The 26,449-nt window shown below is 40.3% G+C and overlaps 1 protein-coding gene across 2 annotated transcripts in view; it reads left to right on the forward strand.

Moving 5' to 3' along the window:
* rai14 (retinoic acid induced 14) overlaps window positions 1-22,324 on the forward strand; it is a 34,873-nt gene extending 12,549 nt beyond the window's left edge. Inside the window, exons 3-21 of one of the 2 annotated variants that reach the window (XM_076089633.1) lie at window positions 5,195-5,325; window positions 6,758-6,846; window positions 7,097-7,161; window positions 7,573-7,630; window positions 8,422-8,492; window positions 12,259-12,365; window positions 12,929-13,113; window positions 13,594-13,619; window positions 14,028-14,114; window positions 14,971-15,060; window positions 15,619-15,753; window positions 16,252-16,353; window positions 17,116-17,820; window positions 18,145-18,617; window positions 18,976-19,144; window positions 19,238-19,405; window positions 19,622-19,792; window positions 19,926-19,991; window positions 20,348-22,324. In XM_076089633.1, the coding sequence (XP_075945748.1) occupies window positions 5,195-5,325; window positions 6,758-6,846; window positions 7,097-7,161; window positions 7,573-7,630; window positions 8,422-8,492; window positions 12,259-12,365; window positions 12,929-13,113; window positions 13,594-13,619; window positions 14,028-14,114; window positions 14,971-15,060; window positions 15,619-15,753; window positions 16,252-16,353; window positions 17,116-17,820; window positions 18,145-18,617; window positions 18,976-19,144; window positions 19,238-19,405; window positions 19,622-19,792; window positions 19,926-19,991; window positions 20,348-20,434 (2,985 nt within the window). In that variant the 3' untranslated portion in view covers window positions 20,435-22,324. The remainder of the gene's footprint in view (window positions 1-5,194; window positions 5,326-6,757; window positions 6,847-7,096; window positions 7,162-7,572; window positions 7,631-8,421; window positions 8,493-12,258; window positions 12,366-12,928; window positions 13,114-13,593; window positions 13,620-14,027; window positions 14,115-14,970; window positions 15,061-15,618; window positions 15,754-16,251; window positions 16,354-17,115; window positions 17,821-18,144; window positions 18,618-18,975; window positions 19,145-19,237; window positions 19,406-19,621; window positions 19,793-19,925; window positions 19,992-20,347) is intronic. The other variant, XM_076089641.1, reaches the window with a different exon arrangement.
* Window positions 22,325-26,449: the final 4,125 nt, after the last annotated feature.

Here is a 26,449-nt window from a genome sequence, read left to right on the forward strand (position 1 = left end):
GAAACAGAAAGAGAGGGAGAACCTGAAAGAGAGGAGGGCAGTCGGGGAAACAGAACTGAAAGCGAGGGAGGAAGTGAGATCCTTTTTCACTTCCTGGTGGTACACAGAACAACGGTGGTCTTACTTGTGCATAATCACAGGATTAGTGACCCATGACTTATTGCTGGTGCAAACCAATGTGGGCTAAACCCATGCTGTCCAGTGCGAGGCAATGTAGGCTAAGCCAACAGTACAAGCAGATCATGTCCAAACAAAGTAATTCAGAGTGAATGTGTTGAACACTGGTTTAGATGTTTTTGAACGTGTGATGTTGTACAGTATTTGACACTCTTTGCTGTGTTGTGTCCAGATTAAACATCATGAGGGACTGCAACTAACCATTGTTTTCACGAAAGTGGCTAAAATCAATATGTTATAATAACACTGTATGTGCTCCTAGTGATGAACTTACAGAGAATTATCATCTGCATCTGACCCGCTCTCTGCTTTATAGTGAGTCTCAGCTCATTAGCTGTTCCCACAGTACACGACCTGCTGAGTAGCAGACCGATGCAGTTAGATAGTGGCCAGTAAACACAGTGGAGCATTTAGCAGTGAAGGAGACAGATATTTCCCTCAGGAGTTAGTGGAGACCAAAAACAGAGTTGAAAGAGAGTGAATATTGGACTAACATCTGGTGATCAGAAACACGACTCCAGATGAATGCTAGTGTTGCTAACGATCCAAAACCCTCAGATATTCAACCAACAATCAAAGACAAAGAAAGGCAGCATAGTCTCACAACGGAGAAGCTGGAAGTAGTGTTTGACTTTTTTCTTTTGCTTGAAAAATGAATGAATAATTGTTTAAATTGTTGCAGCAAACTTAAGGACATAAAGATTCTCTAAAAACAGGCAAGTATTTCTGCATTAAGCAGCTTTTCGGTTAAGAAAACCCTTGAATACACTTTGTTCAATCACTTTTACGTTGGAGCCGAGGCCCGTGCTGATTTTGCGCCCTCTCTGCCAGCACATGATTATTTCGTCAGCCTCCCTGCGATGACACTACTTGTGTATGGGACCGAACTGGAGCAGTGCATTCCGCTCCACTTAAACCTGTCCATTACGATGTCCTGCAGTCTAATGCTATCGATGTCATGCTGCTCTGTCGTGGGTAGCCCTTCACTTTTTTGTTCAGGCTTTTAAAATCACAGAAGCCATTAGGCAAGGATCATGTGATGCAGTACATCAGTGTTTCCCCTGTCATTATTTCTGTTAGTGCTGGTTGGTAGGGGGTCAAAGACCATTCCAGTTGTTCCTCACACATGCAGTTCTTGTTAATGAAACCACGATGGGAGCATTCACTGCAAATATCAGCTGTATACTTGTCAGCTTTTGGATAGAGGTGTTTCTTTTACCGTAATATAGTGATTAAGAATCAAAATAAGAGCGACCCACAAACCATTTACAGCTGAATTACAGACTGAATATTTTAAGTCGATCACAGAAAATGTATTTGAGCGTGACCAGCGGTATGCTTCAGGGTGCAAAGAGGAAGCCCTGCTCAATATGAAACAACTGAACTTAATCATGAACACAGGAGAACGTGCACTTCTGAGACACAGATGTGTGAAACATTTAAAGTAAACAATGTTGTAGACGGTGGAGGTTCAGAGTAGGTTTTTGTGAAGACTGTTTGTGTGTGAGATTATGCTCGAAGCTTTCTAATAGCTGAGAAACGTTTGGTAGTCGTTGGAAGACAAAGGGTAGTGGGCTGCAGTTTCTTGATTCAAAGCAACTGACAACCAAGCACAGCATGAACAAATCGTTACTGAGGCGAATATACAGAGAACTGGCTGTCTAGTGTTACTGGCAGTGTTTTTAATGACAGCAGAAAGCCCTGAACCAAGAGAATATACACTACAGACCCCGGGACCTAAGTTCATAAAAACGCTGCATTAGCCAATACCTTTTTTTTCCTGCTTTTCTGTCTCTGTGAATCACACTCTAACTTACTAATTGCCATGTTACTCCTCTCACTGCCCTCTTAGGTTGGACAGGTTTGTGTGGTTGACCATCTTTCATGGCAACTCTCCCCTGTCCCCTCTGGGTTTTTCTGTAAATTAGGGGTTGTTGCATTTTAAGGATAAACGCTGGTAGTAGTTTCATGCCATGCTGCATTTAAAAGCCTGTGTCTTCGCTCTGTGAGACATTTTCCCATGCAGCATACTTCTGTGTTTAAAATGAATACACTTCCACTTAGGCATTGCACAAGTATTTAGACTTTTCAATAGCATTCTTTGTTATGTGTGACATGCCACTCTGGTTAAGCAACTCTGTAAAATAATTTCATACTCGGGGTGGGGGGTGGGGTGGGGGTACTAATTCTTGTGTTTAGAAAATGTCCCAGAGATCAGCATGGTCAGTTCTTCCTACAGACCGCACAATACAGCCTGGAATAGGTAGGAGTGGGTTTGTTTTGCTGCTGTTTCCGGATCATGAAGGCACTCAATTACAGCAGCAGGTTCCGCCCTTCCTCATGTCCACACAACATGATAAGAAGATAACTACTTTGTAACTTGTTGAATTATATTAACAAACAATTCTCCAAGTTCCTTTTACATTTTCTTGGAGGATTTTGTTAAAACTCGGACAGCAGAAAAAGGAGTACATTCATATGTCGATGCATATTTCTTTCCGTTTTCTTCAGTTATGCCTCAGTTTTGTATTTGCGTCTTTCTCCATCTCTAAAGTATACCTATTTTTGTAGTATTTGCTTGCTTCAGTGCCACATGACTGGCTGTATGAAAATCATGAGACTTTTGAAACCAGCATGCTGGGAGGAAAATCAGCTCACCTCTGTGAAAACGAGGAATCCTAAACACTACACCATGTGGGATATGTCCTCTTTATAGCTTTAGTTATCTCCCGCTGTGTCATGTTCCACTTCACATCAATCATAGCTACAGAGAGAGGCATGTTCTCTGACTTCTCTGTTCCACTTTGACTTACTCCCATAGTACCTTTTTATTACAGGATTTGCTCCGCACCACAAGGTTTTCCCATTAATAATAGTTTAGCAGCGGCGGAGAGACATGCCTGTATGCACATTTTTTGTGTTTATTTTATTTAAGAATAAAAGTACAGTGTCTGAAAAGTGCGCTGTGTTTCCTTGTAAACAAACATTTAGGGTTTCTCACCAAAACGTTTGTGTATCCTTGAACCTTAACAAACGTGTTAAATGCATATTTTTCGTCCATACAACTTTTGGAAAGCCAATTTTTTTAAATATTTATATGTTTGCGTGCTGGCTTCTTCTTTGTTGGCGCATTGCTACGCTTAGACATCACTGCCAGCCATCAACTGTCAATCAGTTGATTAGCGTGAAACCGGCTGCACATTGCCTGCTGCACATGTGCATGCCTCCTTTGTGCGTGTGCATGATACAAACAAAACTGAGACTCACTAGGGAACACATTGTTCCACAGCGCTGCTTGTGGTCAAAAACTCCACAGGGTATAGGCCTACTTCCCAACGAAACATAAGCAAATAGACAAAACCCCAGCAAATGCAGAAATGCTGTAAGCCAACAGTTTCTGGGGTATACTGTCGAGCATGCTAGTAAAAAGTGAAGGGCTACTGCTAGGTGTATTTCCAGTATCTTCAATAAAACAGGAATTATGCAATCAGACTGTTAAAATTCACACATTAACTCAAATCTCGCAGTGTGTTGCTGACATTCTTACCACTGTTGCATGTGCTCCACAGCAACGTTTTCCCTGATCTTGCATTTATTTTGGAGTAACTCTAAACTGGTATTGGATATTTTTGGAAATACTTGGTGAAGTACGCTCATCACAGACACGGAGAGGCACCTGGCCGATTCATATATCTTTTTCACATGTCTGTGTCGGTGCTCTGGGTGTTTTTTTTATATCCAATCTGTTATTTCCAGTCTGTCGGAGAACTTTCTCGTCTTACACCACCTCCTAAATAGTATCGCCTCCCGCTTTAGTGCTTTGAAGAGTTGGATCACAAAGAGTGTGTGTAGGTTTACAACAATCTTCCAGTGCTCCTTGCCAAAAAAGCGATAATATTTCTCTGCTCTGTCAACATTTTTTATAAAATTTTTAGTTTAAAAAACACCAACAATTTAGTATTTTTAATTGACTCACTGGTCCACAGTAAGGCATCTGTGGCTCTTTCAGCTCAGTGGTCATCCTAGCTGTTTCAATGACAGAAGGGATTTTTATAGCCCAGCAATTTTCCACCAGCTGTGCAAAATGTATTGCAGTGATTGCATTTGGGTGTTTGCCACAGAGGCTATTTACACCATGTATCGCTATGTCGGCGTATTGCTCTCTCTGAAAATAGAGTACAGTTTGCCGAAGTTTGAAGTATTTCTGGAGTCAGAGAGTTCACCGCTCTTCTCACGGTTGGGTCAGTAGGCTATCGGGTCAAATCTAATACTGTGCTGCATCCTAATATGCACAGATGCTTGCAGGGAGAGCTGACTGATGAGCTTGTGCTGCCAAAATGTTTGCGGGGTGCACAGGTTTTGTTCTGCCCCCTTACTCCGTTATCAAGTTAAGGAAATAAATTTACAACATGCTCTTTTAACAACCATTTCTTTAAACACATTTTCCTTGAAATGAGTAGCTACTTCTTTCCTAATTTGATATTCCTGATTGTGGTTTAATATAATTTGCGTCCACTGTCCTTTTTACATGGTTATTGTAAATGTCTTTTAATAATGTAATTTTTTTTCTTCTCTCAGAGGTAAATGTTGTGGACAGCTCTCAACGCTTACTGTTGTGTTTTGTGGAATCTCTCTGTATGAGGATAATGATTGAAGCTTTCCAATAGCTGATATCTCTCTGTGTGTGTGTGTGTGTGTGTGTGTTCTCACATATGGAGACAAATGCTTTCTTTTGTGTGGGCTATAGCAGAGCCAAAAAAACATTCTCTCCCTCTGAGAATCATTACTCACATTAAGGTCATCTCGGGCATTTTGGCTGCAGAGTAAAATGTCTTAATGTCTGGCGGTGATCATTGTTGGGAAGGTATACATTATTATTATTAGTTATAAAATAAATGACTATTACATTCTTTCTTAGAATTAAAACCATGGATACATACATAACACCAATGTCTCGATGATAATGATGTTTTCTTTTGTCTTTCTCTCCATTTTTTTTACAAATCGTCCCTTTTAGGTCAATGAGTGGAACAAAAACGACGAGCGCCTGCTTGCTGCGGTGGAGCATGGCGAGGTGGAGAAGGTGGCATCACTTCTTGCCAAGAAAGGTGCCAGCGCTGTGAAACTGGACGGCGAGGGCAAATCAGCGTAAGCATTCTTACTGTTATCTACAAAAGAACAAAGGAAAATGTGGTACAGATGTGGCAATCAAGGAAATTAACTTTGTTAGCACAGAGACAATAGTCTGCTGTGGCTTTTGTAGGACGCGGACTGTACGAGCATGAGGGAAGCAGCTTCAATCAAAAATGAAAGGCAATTTGATTCAGATCTGCTACACAAACATCAGTGTGGAATGAAATGTCCAGTCTCTCCAGCTTACAGCCTGGTTTAGTAATATCTGACAATAAGTGCAGGTTTTCAGGTGCAATCTGGGACTTAGCTCACGCTTTAATAACAAATGTGTGATAAGAAATAGTGTGATTGTGGTCAAATAAAAATGGGCGTATTCAATTTTAGGCAAACGCTACCAGTCTTGGTGATTTCTGTGTTTTCCTTTTAAGTTTTAGGATTGCATATGACTCCAGCCGATGCTGAAAATCTCAAGTCTTGGGCTTATGTAACTACTTTTCCGTTTCACAACACTATGTTAAAAATTAATGGCCAATCTAAAAATACAGCGTTTTTTCTTAGTTCCTGAAAGGTTGACATTTTCAAACATTAATTCAGCCTCCCGGACATTCAGTGTTTTTGCGAGCCAGTTCATTTCTGTCGAGATTGTTGATAACCACATTGGCTCAGCGTTAATATTTTACCTCTTTTCTTTTTCTGAAACACAACACCCGCTGACCTCAATGTGTTGAGTTACTCATGCGGTGCCAGGAACACCAAAACACAAGAACAAATGCAAGAAGAAACGAATGTGCAGATTCTTACATGCTGAAACACACAGGTTTTATTTTTGTCCCATCAGTAGTTCACATCCTTGACCTTTTCTCTGTTTGTGTGTGTGTGTGTGTGACTAGAACGCAGAAACACACATACAGATGCATCCTCACAGCCTTTGCAAATCACGATGAATGCGGTAGTTTGGGATCTCAACGCTCTGATCTTTTCAGGACGCACAAAGCAGGAGTCTACAGTATCTCTATAGTGATAACACCTGATAGAAAGGCATGTGGGTGCAGTTGTGTGAGAGTGTAAGAGTGTGTGAGTGTGTATCAAGTACACACAAACACCAAAAGGAAAGCTGGGCATGTGTAGTGTTTTTTTCATTCTGCTCGCTGAGCTGGAAAGGGCTTGTATTGATTGCCTACTGCACACAAAAGCACAAACGGACAATAAGGTGTAAGAATTAAGAGCTGTGGTTTTACAGTCTGCTGTATGAGCATGTAGATGCCACCATTTTGCAAGGGAGCAGTTTTCAAGTTAAAGTTCCCACGTCATGAGATATTTAATGTTACTCTGAAGCTTGCAAATATGTAAAATGGCTGTCGTATATAAAAAATCTCTGCTGTCATAAATGTTATGACTGGTAGTTACTGCGATTCCAAGTTGTTCTCTGCTTGGGGTTTGTCTCCAGTCTTCATGCGGCAGCTGGACGAGGACAGACAGACTGCCTATCTGTCATCCTGGCCCATGGAGCTGACCTGTCAATCACTGATGCTGCAGGTATGTACTGTAGTTTTATTCAGTATTGATAGAACATATGGGGGGATTGATTAGAATCTGGATTTCTGGACAAATGCAATCATTTTTTTCAATAAATCCTGTAAATAGAAAAGTTGTGTCCACATACTTTTTAGCGCCACTTCTAAGATTCATTCCTGAGGTCGTCTTCTTTTTAATTGTATCCAATTTGTCACAAAAGTCTTTGGCCTAATGAAGTTCTTAACTTTGGTCTTTCTTGATTTCTGGTCAGGTTTCAATCCGTTACACCTGGCAGCCAAAAACAATCACACCGAGTGCTGCAAAAAGCTCATTCAGGTAAGGAGGCTTAAAATTGCAATGTCATAATGAGTGCCCTGAAAATAATGCGACAATTTGCTGCCATCTATCAAGCCATTATATTTTACACACAAAATGCTTCCACAGTGATAAGATACTACGTGTTTTTTTTATTTATTTAATATATTTACCACTTCCAATAAATAATGCTATTTTTCCAAAAACCTGTAGCGGGTCAACAATGGAGAAAGAAGAACAAAAACATGTAAATACAATATGAAATGCAGCCATGTGATATTTTGAGGGTTGGGAATTACCTGGACAGATTTCATGTTTTAGAAAGTCATTCAGGGAAACTGTATGGATTTAATAATCAAACTTTTCTTTCACAGTCATTCATACGTCATGTGCATTTACACGTCTAATACTATCTTTCTGTTTGCCCTCCAGAGTAAATGTCCCATCGATGCTGTAGACGGTTCAGGAAAGGCTGCTCTGCATCACGCTGGTAAGTGTCTCAGTGCCCCAAGGGTTAATCAAACCGAAGTGCTTTTATTGAAGATTAGTCTGCTTAGACAAGGACGTGGGAAAATGTCTTGTGAGATTAAGTTAAAGCTCTTGATATTATTCGGATGAAATTTGCTGCCATATTTGGAATTGGGTGATTAAATGTGATTCCAGCCCAGTTAGTTTCAATCAAAATTTCCCATAATACTCTTGCAGGTTTTTATTCAAACACTGTGTTAGTGATGGGAAGATTCTCACAGACCTCATCATTTCTTCATGAAGCTGCAACTTTCTGTGTCTAAAAACAAACACTTGGAGAGTATGACAGATCTCTTTTCAGTTTACAGATTGTTGACAACTGTTGAAATCAATAATTGGATTGGTTTGTCAATGTTGCACTTTTAATTGGCTTTCGAGTGTCATGTGTTGCAACAGTACAACTACCATAAACCAATCATGTTTGTTCTTTTGGAAATCAGAGAGGGGAGCAGATGAGATACATTTCTCCCTAAACTAAATCCTAGACCTAACTAATCTAGACCACACTGCTATCTCTGAACACCTTTGTCCTTTTTTTGTGATCAACTTTTTTTATTTAATTTGTCACATAAACATCGTTGCACACGAGGTACCATAGACAAGGATGCCTGCACATACAAACTAATTAACACAAACTATATACTTATCACCCTTGCCTTGCAAAATAAATAAATAACATTAAAAGATATATAAAAATGTAAATTTAAAAGAAAGTGCTTCTTCATTTCTGACTTTTTTTAATTTGATCTTCAGCTGCCAGTGGGAACATCCAGACCGTCCAACTGCTGTGTGAACTCAAAAGTCCCATCAACCTGAAAGATGCCGTATGTACTTGGATTATTACTTCCACTTTCTTTCTTTCTCAGAATTTATTTTCCTGGCAGGGTAGTATTCAGTCTCATTCATATCATTTTTATTCTGTGTAATTTCCAGAGAAGAATTTGCTCTCGGAAGGTTGATCACTGTTTGGATTTTCGTAAATATTTACCTGTCTTATTGGTCCTGTGGTTGCAATAGGATGCTTTTTTTATTTTCTGTCCCAACATTTCATCTCCCCAGCTGGAGTTTGGTCTGCGTCCCTTTATGTGCTTATTAATGTGTGTCAAGAGAGCAGAGGTAAAACAACATTGTTTTGAATTGGCTTCAGCTGTCTCTCACAGCTGTTCATCTATAATATGAAGGATCCTTGTTTGTCCTTCTCCGTTTAATGATTGATTAATGTACATTGTGTGTGCATGTATGGATGTGTGTGAGGTAGGGGGTCAGTTTACTGTGGGAACTCTGCTCTCAAGCCGCAGACATGTGGTCTCCATTGCAGTGACGCTCCATGCCTGTGGTTTTTACCCAACTGTTGTGTAATATGTTGTGTGTGTGTAATAGAAAAAGAGGGAAAAGAAATGGAGAACAGAATGTGTTGCCCATTTATTTCCCTTTTTTATTATCATGCCACAGCTGGCCTGTTGGACATAAACACGCACAGAGTGGTCTCTTAGCCGACTAAAAGACGTTATGTTTATTTCTCATTAAGATCCCCATGTATTTCCTCAAGTTGTATGTTGTGACTTTTAAACATTGTCCATGCTCTCACTTTATACCCCTGGCTGTAACGGTTTTAAAGTGTAGTGTTTATGAAATTCTGTTACAATTAGAGCACTTTAAATATTACTTGTTAAGCAAAATGCTGCATTGCGTGTACCATTAGGAAACCCTAACCTGCATGATCAAATGACGCATTCCACTCAAAATGTGTCATCAAAGCGTACGTTCATGTGTTCTTACGCAGACGACAAACCACGTTTTGTAAGACGGTGCTTTAGAGCGGTTTTCCGATGACAGGAAGACAAAATGTGATCATTTACTTCTCCAGCCATCAACATCTGTGAGATGTGAGCGGCTCTGTTTGCTGTTAGAGGACATAAAGACTGAGGACCACAAAGTCGTCTGGAACATATTGCTGTTTCTGTTCTGAGCAGAACATGCCAGCTAGCTTCAGGCATACGTCATGGCTGTAACGAACGCCTTTACCTGATCTATATTTGATTTAAATAAACAAGCAAGATATGGAAAGAAACGGAGGAACATCTGCCAGGTCTCTCATATGTCGGACATAGAATGTTTATAGAAAATCAAGTAAATGTAAACTTAAATTCTGTTCTGAGACAGTGGTACGATGTAGTATAAATGCTTCCTCGTGTTTTCAGTTGGAAAGAAATCTATTTCTCTGTTACTTTTAAAGAAAGTCGGCCTTGACACAATTCACAGACGTGGCCTGGTAATTGTTTGGCATCGATGCGTTTGGTTTGAGTGGGTCAAAGAATCTTGGAAGACTACAAAAGGAACATTAGTTATGTAGCTGATGATATACAGAGATGGATAGATGGATAGATCTAGAGCAGAGTATAGTCATCACAATACTTGATGTTTGAGGCTGATACTGATATCGATATTTGGGAGTTTACAAAATCCCATAAAGATATGTCTACCAATAGTAATGGCTGTTAAATGTATACAATAAACACAACATAAGCATGTTCATATCTGCAATAAGCTAATATTGGCCGATTTTATTGGCCTGGACAATATCCGTGTAGCTCTACTAAAGAGTGTTGAATGTATATGACCGAATTGAAGAAGTCCGAATATGAAACCATCTATGAATTCACATGATATACCTTCATCACATTTTAGTGTACAGTGAAAGCACTAATCAAAATGTTAGCGATCATGTTAGCTCAGCAGTTCATGTCATGTAGCTCAGACAGAACATCGTAATAAAAGTAAAGCTCAGTAGGAGTTGCTTTCATTGTTTATGTTAATAACAGTTTGCAGTGTTCTGTAGTCAGATTGTGAATCATAGCCTTCAGACTTCTACAAGACAAAATGACAGTCTGCATGTATATTCTAGGTTGTATGTGGACATCCACATACCAGGAAGTTGTTTGGTGAGTGATTCATTACTTTCCCCCAGTACTGAAACACAAGTTTATTCGGATGGAACTTTTAGCAATGATTCCCAACCTAGGAGTGAGGACCTTGTACAGCGTTGCGAGACAGGATAGGAAATTATACGCAAAATTATAAATTATTTATGTTTTTTTTCCCCCCAATCTTTCGTTTTTTATGGATAGTATTATCGCTTCAGGCCTCTGTAATTATTGAAATGAATCTGATCACTTTTTGTTTCAACAGTTCACAGCTCACGGACATGAGCAACATGAGGAGGGGTCACAAATAGACATTGCTTCTATTTGCAGGGTTGCGTGCTAAAAAGGTTGGGTTCATAGTATCCCTCAGCCTATTCCTCATTCGGCAGCACATAAAGTGACAGGGCTAGCACAACGACCACTTTCATTTCCACTCTTACGTCCTTTTTCATGAGTCGGAGGTGGTATGAAAGAAATGCCCTTTCTAAAGTAGTCTGTCACATGTTCACCACAGAGAGTTGTGTTTATTATGAAGGCGTGTATTAAGCTTTAAACAGGGGCATGTCTGTGTGCCTTTTCTTTGATTGACAGGCCTCTCAAATTATCACACTTAGCCACGGCTGCAGCTCTACGTCAGCTCCACTAAGTCTTTACCTTGTTGCCCATATTTGGTATCCTGGCTTTAAACTGACAATATGGCAACAAGTTGTAAACATAACTCAAGTGTAGACAAACATTTACACACCTGTGTTCTCACATTCATCCACACAGACCCTGAATCTATTACCCTGCGGTGAAAAACATATTTCTGTGTTTTTTTCGATTCCAAAAAAAGAAACCGTTCAGTAGAAACACAGACTGAGCAGAGCAGACACGGGGCTGTTAAAGTCTTTAGCAGAGCTCAGAGGAACCCACAACATAGTTTTGTTCTCTGTGGTGTGTCGAAGCAGCAGCCTTGTAATATAAAACACAAAGCTAGGCTGACACACTTTACCGTTTCTTCACAGTCTTCTGCTTTTTTCCAGTTGGACATGACTTCGGATTTTTTTTCCCCTTCGTTTAATATAAATGAACTGTGGGAATTTATATTTATACAGTTAAACATTGAGTTCTAATGTCATCTCAGTGGAGATGATGTGGCAGCAGCTCCTTCCAGGCTGTACTCTGCCCTCCACCAGCCCAGCCAATCAAATGTTTCGGTTAGATTTAGGTCATAGATGGTTAGGTTAAATGTCATGCTTGGGGTTTAGGATCCGTCAATCCTGGTGACAAATATGGGATTGCGTTGCATAAAATACTGCCTCAGTTTCCCAACACAAGGTAATAAACTCTGCTGAGTCAGCCCCTTCAGTTAGAACTGTAAATATATAATTTTCGGGATTTTCCCAAAAAATCTACGCCTTCTCCAGAAACTGGAACAACTTTGGCTTTGTTTATCTGCTGGGAAATTCATTTAGGAAACATCCACTCCCTTTTTCACATGGATCTGAGATTTATCTCACCCCACAGACACTTGCCATACTTCATGTCCAGGCCCACGAACTGATGTCACAAGAGATAAGTTATGTAGGTGTGTGTGTGTGTGTGTGTGTTATGGTGGTTTGTGGTCCCTCCACAGGATGATTTCAGTCTTATCTAATGTGTATGCTGTCTGTTTGTTCCAAAGGACGGACTCACCCCTTTGCTGTTGTCAGCCAAACACGCTCATGCTGAGGTGTGCAGCGCTTTGCTGGACTGCGGTGCTGAAATCAACACTTCTGACAACAGTGGCAGGTACAAAGTCAAGACGCACGGAAAATTCAGAAATGATGTGCGACAGTAGTGATGACTAATTAAAGTTGATAAATTTGACATTCAGAGCATTAATATAGCAGCAAATGGCTACTTGCAATGTAAAGATACGGTGGAGTAATGTCTACCTAATCAGAGAATTAAGTCACTCTTCCTTTGTGTGTGTTGTAATCAGAGCTTCTGTGCATTGTTAAAGTAGCCGGTCCAGCCACTCGTGCATTTTGAGCCCCAGCGTGTGTGTGAACCACTGGCTAGCTAATTGCAGCTGCTCTGCACTGAGCTTATACGGTGGTTACCGCTGATAACCGCGACCCACGCCATTGTCCCGGAAGCATATCACCCACCCTCGGGTTCTTCCTCTGGTTTACTCTGTCAGCACTGTTTTCTTTGTTTGCACTGTCCGCGCCGTTCGCACCGTTAGCTGCTAGCCGCTGGCTCAGCTTAAAATTGAGAGCCGTGTGGAAGCAATCCCTCAATCATAGATATGCTCTGAATTTTGAATTGAGCACTTTAAAGACACGTTTTGGATGTATTCTGTGTTGCAGGACAGCCTTGATGCTGGCTGGCGAGTCAAACGCCGTTTCTGTTGTTGAAGTCTTGGTTCAGCGAGGAGCAGATCTGTCGGCTGTAGATTCACAAGGCCATGACGTCGAACACTACACCAAGCTGCTGGGCAACTCTGAGGTCAAAACCGCCCTCAATGCTGCCGTAAACAGACAACCGGCCTCTGGTAAGAGCGTGGAGGCAGCAGAAGCAAATATTGATGTGTATTTACATTATTGTGACAATCTTTTGCCTTATACACACACACACTTTTGGAGTTATTGTATTCAGGTTGAGGAAAAGAACACCAGGTAACAGCCTTACCATGTGGTTATGAAACAGTAAATGAAGTTGTCTGGTGAAATCTGGGAGGGACTTCTCTTATCAGGTAGACATTTAATGGTTGAACTTGTGAGGACCACAAAATGCATCAGGTCTGGGTGGTAGAGCTTTGTGCTGCTCTGGTTTCAATGTCAACACCGCCATCTGGAGGAGATCTCTCAGTAATGTTTTTCTTTTTTTTGTATATGTTTGGTGTTTCTCTATGAAAGCAATGTCACACGTAGTAGAAAATGTATCCAAAGAAAAAGCTATAATTACCACTTCTATTTGATTCTGCTTTTTTTTTTTTTTTTTTTTATGTTCTTCTTGTCATTTTTTTTAACAGATACAAAGTCTCCTAGAAGTCCTCAGGTAACACACGCTTTATTAAAAATACTTTTCTTTAGAGCTTCTCACAAACAGGCAATCGCAGTTACTAAAACATCTGAATTTAAAACATCCATAAACTAGCAATAGTCTAAATTAAGTTTTAGTACTATTATGTGATTCATAATGAAAAAGAGCTGAAGCCAAATTGTATCTAATTTCTGTTGTGTAGCTACAACTCATAGATTGTAGTTTAGTATCAGCTTTTCTTATGTGTCGATATTACTTATTTCTCAGCTTGTAGAAAATCTCTTACTTGCTATTTCGGGAAAACAAAACTGAAGTTTTACTGTAGCTCTCGTCGATTGACCCTCCTCTTACTAACCAGCACTGAATCCCTCCTTTTTCTCTTTCCTTTGCCTTTCTTCTCTTTTCTCTTTGCTGGCTCCTCAGCATGATCAAGTAGCTAAACTAAGTGATGAACGGATCACAACTCCCAAAAAACGAAAAGCACCTCCACCTCCTATTAGCCCACTGAAGGTAAAAGCATGTCTCTCTTTGTATCTGTCTGCTTGTATCAGTATGCCACTCTTTATATTAATGCATGTCTGCAGTATATTCACAGAATGAGTAGTCAGACCTGTATGTGTCTGGTCTGTAGACCCGTCACAATTATTAGCTCACTGGCTTATTGTACGATATTATTGCAGGTCGTTTTTGCATGAATGTCACCGAGATTTTAGCAAACGTGATGCCAGAATATTCTGCAGGGTTTTTCCCTTCCATTATAAGATTTGGGCATTACGCAGACATTGCACATTTTTTGTGGACAGAGCCCGAGAGTCCAAATTATTTATGGTTTGGTTGTGTGGTTTTATTTTTTATGTTTTATTTATTTAGGACATTTTTAAATTTGTACATGCATTATTATGCTATATAATTATTATATTAGTGGCATAAAATTATCTTAAAATTACAAAAATCTATTTTACTGCAATTATTTCTGGGACAATATATCCAAAAAAAGAGTTACAGGCCTACTCGTCTATCATAGTATCTGTTATGTTACTGTTCAGTCAGTCTCTCATTAGTTTATGGTTTGCCAAAGGATAACACAGTTTTTATAACATGTATGATCATTTAATTTATGTACTAATCTGCCTGTTTTCGAAAGTTTAGGATTTAAAGCTGTTCTTCATACAAACATCTAGGGCACCTCATTGTTTTAATGGGACACTGACATTTGAATCGTATTCCTTGGGTTTCTGGACTAACAGATTACAAACACGTTGCACTCATTTGTTTTCCATGCTGCTCAAGAACAAATCTTGACTTTTGAATCAAACCAAATCCTAACAAAATTTTACAAAAACTAATCAACCTCACTCATCTTCAGAGCTCTGGGCCTTCTACTCCTTCAGTCCTCACCTCCGCTGGGACCCCTGGATCCGACAAAAGTGACACTCCAAAAAGATTCAACTACAAGGTAAAACAAAGTATATACTGTGTATATATATAACCAATATAATAACCTCAATAAGAAGCATGGCAGACTTTATTCCATAAGATGTTTCATCAACAACATGGTTTCTTTAGCTTAAGAGTCTTATACAAATTATTTTATATAATTATTAAAATATTCTATAAGCCCCAAACTTGCAGCAAATGCCATTGACCGTGTATCAGTAGTGATCAGTAGTAGGAATAAGGAGACTCGCAGTATCCATAGAAAAAATACAGCATATTATCTAGTAACTTAAATTTATATGAAAAGAAAAATATATATATTAAAAAGGTGCAAAGATGACAAATATGCAACATTCTTAAATATCAACTCCAGAGGGTGACATTTTGTTGATAATTGTCTTGTGATTTATATTACAGTTGAAGCTCATGTGCGAATTAGCTAAATACTTGCCTTCAACCTTCATCCCCTTTTCCCTCCTTCTCTCACCTTCTACTCTCTTTCCTTGACCATGTTTTTCCTTTGGTCTCCTCCCACTCCTCTTTCCCGCCACTCCTCCTTTTCCCCTCATTTCAAAAGGACGATGAGGTTAAAGGAACGACAATGAGAGAGGAGGTCGAAAAGCTCCATGAGGAGAGAAACATGTTGCTGGAGACAATCGAAGACCTGAAGCATTCCGTGGAGACGGTGACGGGTCCCGAACTGGAAACAAAGGTGACTATATTTATATTACAGATGAGCAGATTTAAAAAACGGTAAAAAGTAAATGATGTCAGACTTTTAGTTTGAAAAGTAGAGCACATGCGTTGAATATAATTATTGGTGAATAAACCTTTCGTATCTTTTACCCGAACCAACTAAAATGTCTTTTTATTTTGATTAAGAGAATTGAAAAAACTTTTGGGCTAGATATAGATATTTTTCTTGGTGGCTATTTTGATACATTCTTAGCTTTTTGTCCACTAAAAGTCTTTCTGGTAGTTAAACCTTGAATCAACATTGCTTTTGTGAGCGTAATACTATACTCTGACAACAGACAGCTGTATACTGCTGAACCTTTTCACTTTGGGCATTCTTGGAGGAGGTCTAACCTAAGCTTTAGACGTGTCAAAACTCGTTTTTGTTTTTCAGTAGGTAGCTAGTGGTCCTTAACGTTGCTTTTCCGTCTCTGTGTGCCTCTACATGTGAATGTATGTGTGTACGTGTTGACAGGTCGAGCACGGTTTTACAGCATCTGCAACTCTGGTTTGTGCTCTGAAAGCCAAGATTACTGCTCTAACTGTGGAGAATCAGCAACTTGCAGGCAAACTTAAGGTATGTAACTTCTTCAGTCACGCTCATGACTTGACCATAAACCAATGAATGAACACACTCGAGGTAAGGGCAGTACGCTGAATATAAGAACCTAAACTATAGCAAACCGTTCACACAATACAAAAAGTTCTGTTTTATCTGGAATATAACAAGGCAATGTAAAAAAAATACAAGCAAAACAAATTAGGTACACATGTTTTCAAGTCTCTCTCACTTAGAACAATACTCGCATGTTCATATGTACATTTACAGACTTATTGGTCATCCCTCATGTCCACACTGGCTTTGAAGAGAAAATCAACAGTCCTCCTGGAGAAAAATAGAATTAAAGTTTAAAATATAAACTAAAGTTAATGAGGCTTCAGTAGTGTGAGTTAGCCACATTGATGGGGTACAAAACGTAAACTTTATTTTCTTGATTAATCACCTATAAAATGTCAGAAAATAGTGGAAAAAGTTGAATATTTCCCACAACCCAAAGGGATCTATTCAGATGGCTTGTTTTATTCAACATGTTCTGTTTAATATCATATCCTTTTCTCATTTATATTTGAAATACAGGAAATTACTTTTTAATAGTCCTATTTTGATTATCGATTAATGATTCAAATCATTAATTTGAGCAGAAATGTCAATCTGAATGTGAGCATTTGCTGCTTTTCTTGGTCTCGGTTCCCCTCCATGTAATGACAGGCATACAACTGTAACTCATACTGCGCTTTATTTGTGAGATTTAAATGTTTTCAATCCCTCACCTCACAGAAACAGCCGTCCGTCCAAGTAAGCGAAGACCTGAAGGACGACAGTCGTCCAAACAGCATGGCTTCCAACTCCTCCTTCCACTCCACCCAGGATGAGTTTGATCTACTGCCACAAGTGGGACGGGAAGACGGTTCAGGCGGTGTTTCTGTCAGACGAGAGGAAGAAGAGAGTGAAGGAGGGAGAGGAGGGAGCAAAGAGGAGATCAGACTGTTGAGACTGGCGCTAGAGAGCATTCAAGTGAAACTACTAGAAACCAGGAAGGAGAACCGCTCGCTTCATGCCCAGCTGAAACCTGAGCGAGGCAGAGAAAGAGAAGAGGATGAAAGCGTGACGGAGAAAGGAAGAGAGGAAGAGTTGATGGAGAGTCTCGCGGAGCTTCAGGCAAAGCTGACTGACGCTCAAGAGAGATACCACCAAGCTGTGGAGGAGGTGGAGGATTTGAGGGTGCAGATGGAAAGGGGAGGAGGTGAGCCAGTGGAGAAACAGGACTTGAACATGACACTTGAACATGAAGTAAAGCAGCTGAGGGCCCTGCTCGTCCAATCGGGATCTGAGCAGGAGGACGCAGCTCAACGCATCCGACAGCTGGAGGAAGCCCTGAGGAGGGTGGAGGAGGAAAGATGGAGCGCAAAGGAGAAGGAACAGAGGGCTGCTCAGATCGAGGAGCTGTACGAGGAGGCACAAGAGGAGATTAGGATGCTCCAGGTGAATATGGGCCTCTTTTTCCTCTCTGAACTTCTGTCTGACTGAAAAGGGGAACTCCATCGATTTTGTACCTCAAAGTCCGTTTACGGATCTCGGGGAATACTACTGAAAAAGTAGCAATAAAGTTTTACAAAGTCCATACTGTCCATTGTGAGTGCACCACTAAATTGGTGGAGTACTCTTTGAATGTATAAAAAAGCCCAGATGATATTGCTTAAACATTGATTTATCTCTATTCATTATCTTTCAATTATTTATTGTATTCTACTTGATGTGCATCGCTTACTTTTTGAAATCAATAACGTGTTTCCTTTTGTTGTTTAGGAGGCTCTGAGGGGCACGGTGCCAGTTGAAGCAGCAGCCAAAGACTTTGAAGAACTGAAGGCCGAGCTAAATGAGGTCATCGCTGGGCTGCAGCGCCGCTTGCTGGAACTCTCGCACTCCTTCAGCGAAACCAAAAGTCAGCTAAGTGCTGCACAGAAACAGCTGGCTGAGAGCAGTGCAGCCTCATCTCCCTCCTCGGAACAACAGCAGCAGGTCCAGGTGCTGAACAGCAAGGTGGAGGAGCTGCACACGTTGCTCGCTGAGACGGGGAAGAAGCACTCGGCCGCTCAGGAGGAGATTTCACTGCTGAAGCAGGAAGCAGAAGCTCAGGCACAGAGCTCCGTGGCCCTCGCCGACCACACGCAGGTGATGTCATCGCTGGGAAACGCCATCAAAGAGTTGGAAAGCCAGTCGGAGACGCTGAAAGAGCAGCTACACCAGAAAATCTTGCAGGTGGAGGCTCTTCAGAACAGGTGAGGAAGAAAACTTACGTCACATGTTGATATATCTTTTTACGCTTATACTTGAGACTACAGCTTGAAGTGGAGGTGGGGCTTATGAAATGGTATATGAGCAATCAAAAAAGAAGTGGAGGGATGTAACTAAGTACATTTAGTTTTAACACTCTACAATTTTGAGATACTTGAGTATTTGCATTTTATGCTACATTATACCTCTCCACTACATTTCAGAGGAAAATATTGTACTTTATACTCCATAACTAGTTCACAATCCAGTGTGTGGGGGCTAAAAGGTGATTTATATGAAGATTGTCTCTCCTACTGGAGTGATCAGGGTCACCATGACTTACTCGTGTCTGTTTCACAAAAGGCTGACAGCAGAGAAAGATGTTACCCCCGATGATTCTGTCTCCCGCGCTGAGCACGAGAACACTCAAGAGCAGCTGGAGGGCAAGGTGAACCACCTGACGCAGCTCCTCCAGGGGGCCCTCAGAAAGCAGGACGAGATGGCTCTGGAGGCTGCTGATGCATGGCAGAAGGTGAGAAGTAAAAAAATAAAAACGTGGATGGATTATTATCTTTCCATACCATGTATTTATTAAAACATACCTATCCACACTCGTACCCATCAGGCACGGGATAATCGTGCAGAGTGGGAGGCTCTGCAGGAGCTGGTGATGTCGAGGGAGAAGGAGAACCAGACGCTGACCACCAGGCTGGCAGAGTCCCAGGATGCCGTGTGTCAGCTCAAACAGCTGGTGGAGAACCACGTTGCCTCAGAGAGAGAAAAAAACAAGAGGGTAGGTGCTGCTGCAGAGGTACCATCACTATTGCACCACTTGACATTTCAGTAGCGTCTGTCCAGCACTGTACTATAGAAACACGATTTCGAAATTGGTGAGTCGACCTAAACTTGGGACAGTCTTCTCAGGACCTTGTTTTTTTCCCCGTGACCACAAACATTCTACAAAGTTCATTGTTTCATTAACCGCATGCTTTATGTTTTTCCCTATCAGATAGATGACCTGTCGCGGGAGGTGGGGAAGCTGAAGGATGCCTTAAACAGCCTATCACAGCTCTCCTACAGCTCCGGTTCCCCCTCCAAGAGACAGCAGCAAAACCAGCAGCTAAGCCAGCAGCTGGAGACGACGCAGCAACAGATCAAACAACTACAGTACCAGCTAGCTGTAAGATTTGGTCAACATATAGTTTAGATAGAACACACAGTAATCACCATTTTTGAAAGAGCGCACTGGAAGTTTGAATTCTGAAATGTACCGGTGACAAATGTGTGTATTTACCTGATGTTTTTCTTTGCAGGAGTCAAAGAAGCAGCACAATGATATAGTGTCAGTCTACAGGATGCACCTCCTCTATGCTGTCCAGGTATATCCATCCGTTCGTTTTTAACTCCAATTTTTAAAGGAATGGTTCACCTTTCTATAAGCTCATATGCAACACGTCATCTCCATCCTCTTGTATCACATCGGAGATAACCACATGGTTATGTGGAGTGTAAATATATATATTATTTCTCACTTACCAGTTGTGGTATTTAGCCATGGACATAGTTTTGGTTTAATTAACCATGGTTTTGAAATAAAACGCCTGCCTCCATCCCAATACGATGACTACACTCACAAGAGAGAGATTTTTCTTTGTATTAAATCCCTTCGTAATTTGAGTTTTACTTATGGTGTATTTATCAGTTAGTTAACTGAACCGGCGCTTTGTGCTTTCAGGGTCAGATGGACGAGGATGTCCAGAAAGCCTTGAAGCAGATCCTGATGATGTGCAAGATGCCAAGCCAAGCCAAGGAGGCCTGCTAAGACACGCTGGGCCTGGCTTCCCGAAAGCACGTTGTGGACGAAAGTGAAGTGAACTGCTACACCGTCACCACATGTCCTCCCGTCCGAATGCACACGTTGCTTGTGCTGATTGCAAGACAGGCCAACACATGGTGCCTCTGGATAAACCTTGAGTATTTGTTACTGGGGAACAGGTTTACAACCATATTCATTGCCTTCGCAAATGTCTTTTTTGACCGACTAATATCATCAATCTTATGATGGGGAAACCCCAGCCCAGCATAAAGATACTGTACATCAGCCTATTGACCATTCAAGTGAATGAGAGAACCAAGTGGTTTCAGCCAAACGTTTAATCTCAGTATGTGCATGTTAACACTACACTGTCCATGTGCAGTAACCTTAAGTCACATGCAGTTGGATAAGCGCGATAATGCAAACATGTGTGTACTCTGACATAAAACATACATATACCGTGTATGTGCGTACTAATCAGTCCACTGAAAACAGTAAGTTTCATGTGGTTTGTTTTTGTTACAATGTGCGCTTAGAGGAATAAAAGACTCACTTGGCACTGCTGTTGGTAGTATCCGTTTTATGATACAACAGTGTTAGTATTATTTGACTTGTTGTCTAAAGGTTTCATGGTTGTCAACATTTTCCTGATGCAGTGTAAATTATTTGTGCCCTCTTAATGCATGTGACTTTGCTCAACGCCAGCCCAAAAATCACAAAGAAATGTTATTTTTTGGCCGCACTTCGATGAAGAAAAAGCATGATACCGTTTGTATTGCTATTTTCGTATTAGCACAAAATTTATAAAAATGTACTTTACTGAAATGTATTACATGCCATGTTTTCTAAAATACTGTACTGTATTGAGGCGGTTCGATGGCTGTATTTTTGATGGCCTTTGTTTTGTGTGAATGAAATTAATTTTCCTTGAGTATAACAACGCACTATTTTGTCTAGTGACACCTGAATTAGTCTATTTTCCTGTTTTCATTCATATTTTACATATAACGGGTTGAACATGATTGTCAACTGTAATCAGAAAACATTTAGTAACAAATGTCCAACAGTAGGGGCAAACTTTTTTTGTCTTTTTGACTGAAAGGGAGAGTTCCTCTCTTGTCTAATCTTACACTTTGGCCTTTTGTTCAGCAATTCCTTACTTGAAAATCATGCAAAATGTGTTGGCTGACAGCAAATGGTTGAGTCAGCTGTGGAATCAGACAAGCATTTTTCTGGCTCTGCAGTAATTTCAACTGACAATTACCTTAAATATCAGTAATTCTCAATTGTGATAGATGCCAATTTCACCAGGCTTCCTTATTAATTTATTAACATTTACCAGGAATGTTTTCCGTCTTCCTATTTGTGAGACTCCCATCTCTTTCAGTGTTTCTTTGTAGGTACGGATTCACACTGTACAGAATACGTTTCAAATGCATTTCTTTGAACGTGGCTTCTGAACTGTTTTCACATCACACTCCTTTGCCTCAGTACTGTACTGAGAGCCATACGCAGTTGGAGATCATCCTTCTTCTGAACAGTGTGTAAGACTATTGAGAACACACTCTCGACACTAACGCTGTTCAACTTTAGTCACATTAAATTCTTTTGTGTATGACTGACTGAAACTCACAGCCTCGTTTCTCACTCAGGAACCTTTTTTCTTTTTTTTCATGGAGGTGATTTACACCTGACAGATTTCTTAGACCCCGAGTAGAGCTTTTCCTTCATTTCATAGGTTGTTGAATATCATAAACTACGTAACTCTTTCTCTCTAGGCCTTAAAAGGGAAAATAAATAAACTTCTTTGTTGGTTGTTTTTGAATTGACATGAAAAAAATGACTTGTTTGCCAACTGCTTTGTTGCCCACATTAATACATTTGCAAGAACCTGTACCAGTGTGTCCGTTTTGTTTCCCATCTCTTATATATCAAGACGTGTAAAAAATAACTCATTTTTAAGAGAGCTAACTACTTAATTTAAAACATTTATAGCATTTTATCATACCCTGGTTGAAATGAAAACGTTCTGTCATTGTCATGCATACAACTACAGTCCGTCCAGCACACATGCGTTAACGAGCCGCCACAGATTAACAAATCAGGTTCAGAATGCCACACACACGCCTTCCTGATTCCTTCTCTTTGCATCAACTGTTTTAGATCTTCAAAGATTGAATATAAGACACAGACAACCTGAATAAACACAAAATATTATTTTTTAAAGATTTCAATTATTAAAAGGAAGAAAAGTAACCCAACACCTATCTCACCCATGTGAAAAAGTAATTTCCCCCTAAACTTAACTGGTTGTACCACCTTAAGCAGCAACAACTGCAACCAAACTCTTCCATTAACCAGAGATCCGTCTTTCACATGGCTGTGGAGGAATTTTGGCAAACTTTTCTTTGCAGAATTGCTTTAATTCAGCCCCATTAGAGGGTTTTCATGCATGAAGCGCCCGTTTAAGTTCCTGCCACAGCATCTCGGCTGGTTTCAAGTTTTGATAGGGCCACTCCAACCTTCACTTTGTTTATTTTGAGCCATGCAGAGGTGGACTTGCGCTTGTGTTTCCGTCAATTATGGCAGGTTGACCAGGTCCTGAAGCAGCAAAGCATCCCCACACCATCGCAAGGCCTGCAGCTCCTGAATTGTTTTGCCTGGGTTCTTTTGTGACTTCCTGTCGTCAATGTACTCCTAGATAATTTATTTTTGTGGGCCGGCCACTCCTGGGAAGATTCACCACCGTTCTAATTTTTCTCCATTTCTAGATAATGACTCTCATTGTGGTTCACTGGAGTCCCACAGCCTTGGAAATTGCTTTGTAACCCTTTCCAGACCGATATATTTCTTTTGATCGTGTCATAGTGTGCTGCACGCTTAGATCTTTTAGCTAGCTTCCCACTGCTGGATAGGATCTATATAAGTGATGTTTAGATGCAACAAGGTCGGCAGTATTGGCGTGTTTTCAATTTAATTTAATCCATTGGTTGAATGAGTAACGAAGAGGACAATTACTTTCTTACAGGAGGTGTTGGATTACTTTTAGAAACTGTATTTTGTGTTTACTCAGGTTGTCTTTGTATGATAATCAATTCTGTGGAAAAATCTGAAACAGTTCAGTGTGTCACATATGCAAAAATAGAAGAAATCAGGGAGGGGACAAAGACTTTTGTATACATTTTCAAACAACGCACACTGCCTTCTTTTCCAAGCTTCTGACACAAAGTCATCCAATTGAAACACATCCAAACTAAGCAGCTATTAAGCTTGTATCATAAATGTATGTCCGTCTAACAAAAAATAAAATGGGACACACTTCTCCCAAATCACACAGCTCACAACCCATTTCTTCCTGAATATGTTTTAATATGCCACACTCAATGACCACAGGCCCAATACCAGTTCTCAGCTCGGCAACTATAAAGACCTTTGGCTTCTAGATAAAGAGATACAACAAATGATTCAGTGCTTCAGTCAGATGGAGATGTTGGGCCCATTACATGTTCGGTTTCATTAAACCGTTGCTAATAAAGACAGAAGCTGTTACTCAATTAGCCCGAAATGCGCCACAATGTTTCCTTGTTCATTATAGAGTCAAATCAGAAACTTATATGTGGCAAGTGTTTGGTGAAGTGCAAGGACACTGTAAGACTGAACAGGTGGTATATGACCACTAGATGGCAGCCTTTGCCAAATTTGGATCGCTTATCTCATATTTATTGTCACAATATCAGAGAAGGTGTTGCCACTGAAAATCTGAGCTAACAGGCTGCCAATGCTCATTGTATATAAAAAATTAAATCACACAAGTGTGAATACAATATGTATATATACACACACACACACATATAAAATAGATAGCCTCACACACTTCACAGGTGGGTGACAAATTGTAGGAAAAAGCTGAATAAACGACATGAAATTAAATGATTTGAGTATGAAAATGATGTGAATGGGGCCTTCATATTCACCAGATCTCAACTGAACTCCTATGAGATATTTAAGACGGACAGATTCGACAGACTCACCACCACCATCATCAAATGCCAAATGAGGAAATATCTTTTATAACAATGGTGTTTTATCCCTCAAGTAGAGTTACAGAGACATGTAGGATTAATGCAAAGGAAGCATTTGAAGCTGTTCTAGTGGCTCGTGGTGGTCCAACACCTTACTAAGTCGTGTTTTAATTGTTTACTTTAATCCATTCCCATATAGCCGACATACTTTACTTACAAACAAATGGTACCTAATGTGCAGATCCTGTTATTTTTCTCTAAGCGCATGCATTTACTCTAACCTCCTCCAGAATCAGAGTAACAAATATAGACCGAGTTTAAAATACTGGGTAAATTAAAAACAAATTTGATGCATTTTTTTATCTTCCTGTTTGGTTTGGCACACCATCCTCCATGTCAACACTCTGTCCTCCCTAAATGTCCACTCAGCTTTTGCCCTCAGAAGTCCTGCCAGCCTGACTCTGGGTAATTTATCTGTCGTTCTGCTTCCTCTAACCGGTGGCACAACCACTTTGTTTCCTGTCCTGGCCCTGTGTTCTGCCCGCTGGGCAAACACACACATACGCATATATACACGCAATAAACTACCCACATTCATACAAACACACACACACACACCTCTGCCTTTACACAACAACTTCCTGTTAATCCTGCTTTCCCACACGTTCTGCCCTCAGGCCTCGGGGGTTAGTGGAGAGAGATCTAGTGCTGTGATCATAATTCAGCTAGGACCCATATTTGTCAAGCGTCCCAGTCTCTGAGTGGCAGGATGAACTCTGCTTGGCCAAACTAAAAATATTTAATTTGAAGTTATAAAAAGAAAAACTTTAGCTTTATATCACACATTTGTTCTTTATCTGCTTGTTCTAAAGTAAAGCTAAAACAATTAGCCAATCAACCAATTATTCTCTGGTTGAAACTACAATTGTAAAATATTTTAATATATTTGTGTTTTGGACAGTTGGTCAGACAAAACAAGTAATTTAATTAATTGAATTGTTATTGTTGGCTCTGGGAAAATGTCATAAAAATTCTATCTACATGAGATCTCGCAGATGAATCTGTGAAGCAATATTATTTTGATTTAAATAATCAAATCAGATGTGATTAGTATGAACGCACAACTGTTGAATTGTAAAAATGTTGCATGTAATTTGACATTTCCCTGTAATCCAGCATGATGTTTGAACACCTGCTGACCTGGACTACAATTTAAAATAGAGCCTTTGTAATGATGAGTCAGTGAAGTTCAAGGGGACGATAGATTTAGCACACAGACCGCCAAAAGACAGCGAGAATGCCAAATGACAGCAAATGCTTAGGGTACCCAGAGATGAACCCTGAGGAACCCCAGAGCACGGATACTGTATTTTGTGATGGACACACTTTCCAAAAAGGATTAAAAAAAAGAAAATTTACAATATGTTAATGCAAAAAAGTAAGTTCATTGATTCGGGGTAATTCTGTGTTGAGAAATGAAGAGTTGAGAGTTTAGATAATGTCAGGAAGGTCAAAGCCTTGGAGAGGAAGACTGTCTGAAGGAGCCCATTCAGGGGAAAATGAGAAAAGGTTGTGGCCAAGAAAAAAAACATGGAGAGGCAAGAGCAGCAGATCAGGAGAGAGGGACAAGTGTATATATTGAATCACTGGAAGGATGACTAATCGGCCACTAAGAGACTCCTCTGAAGTGGCGTACAAACCTGTATAAGATGCCAAAAACTTGAAGGGAAGAGGAAGTTGCCGATGAAGAGGTAAGTTTTCTACTTGGACAACCATGACTCACTGGTGATTAAGCACGGCGGCAATAAAGTAGCGCGGTTTCAGCTGCCAAGTTGCCACTTTTACGATGTTTTTTTTTTATTTCTATCCGTGTCTTCGCGAACAATTTGTTTATACAGTGTGTTTCCTATCAATCAAGGTTTGCGGGCTTAGTAAATACTGTTTTCACTAATGTGCGTCATAGGCCGTATGCTTGGTCTCAGTAAGCAGGTCTGCGTTA

This window comes from Anarhichas minor, unplaced genomic scaffold (assembly GCF_050575085.1).
Source record: "Anarhichas minor isolate MPS153535 unplaced genomic scaffold, ASM5057508v1 ptg000002l, whole genome shotgun sequence".
Taxonomy (NCBI): domain Eukaryota; kingdom Metazoa; phylum Chordata; class Actinopteri; order Perciformes; family Anarhichadidae; genus Anarhichas; species Anarhichas minor.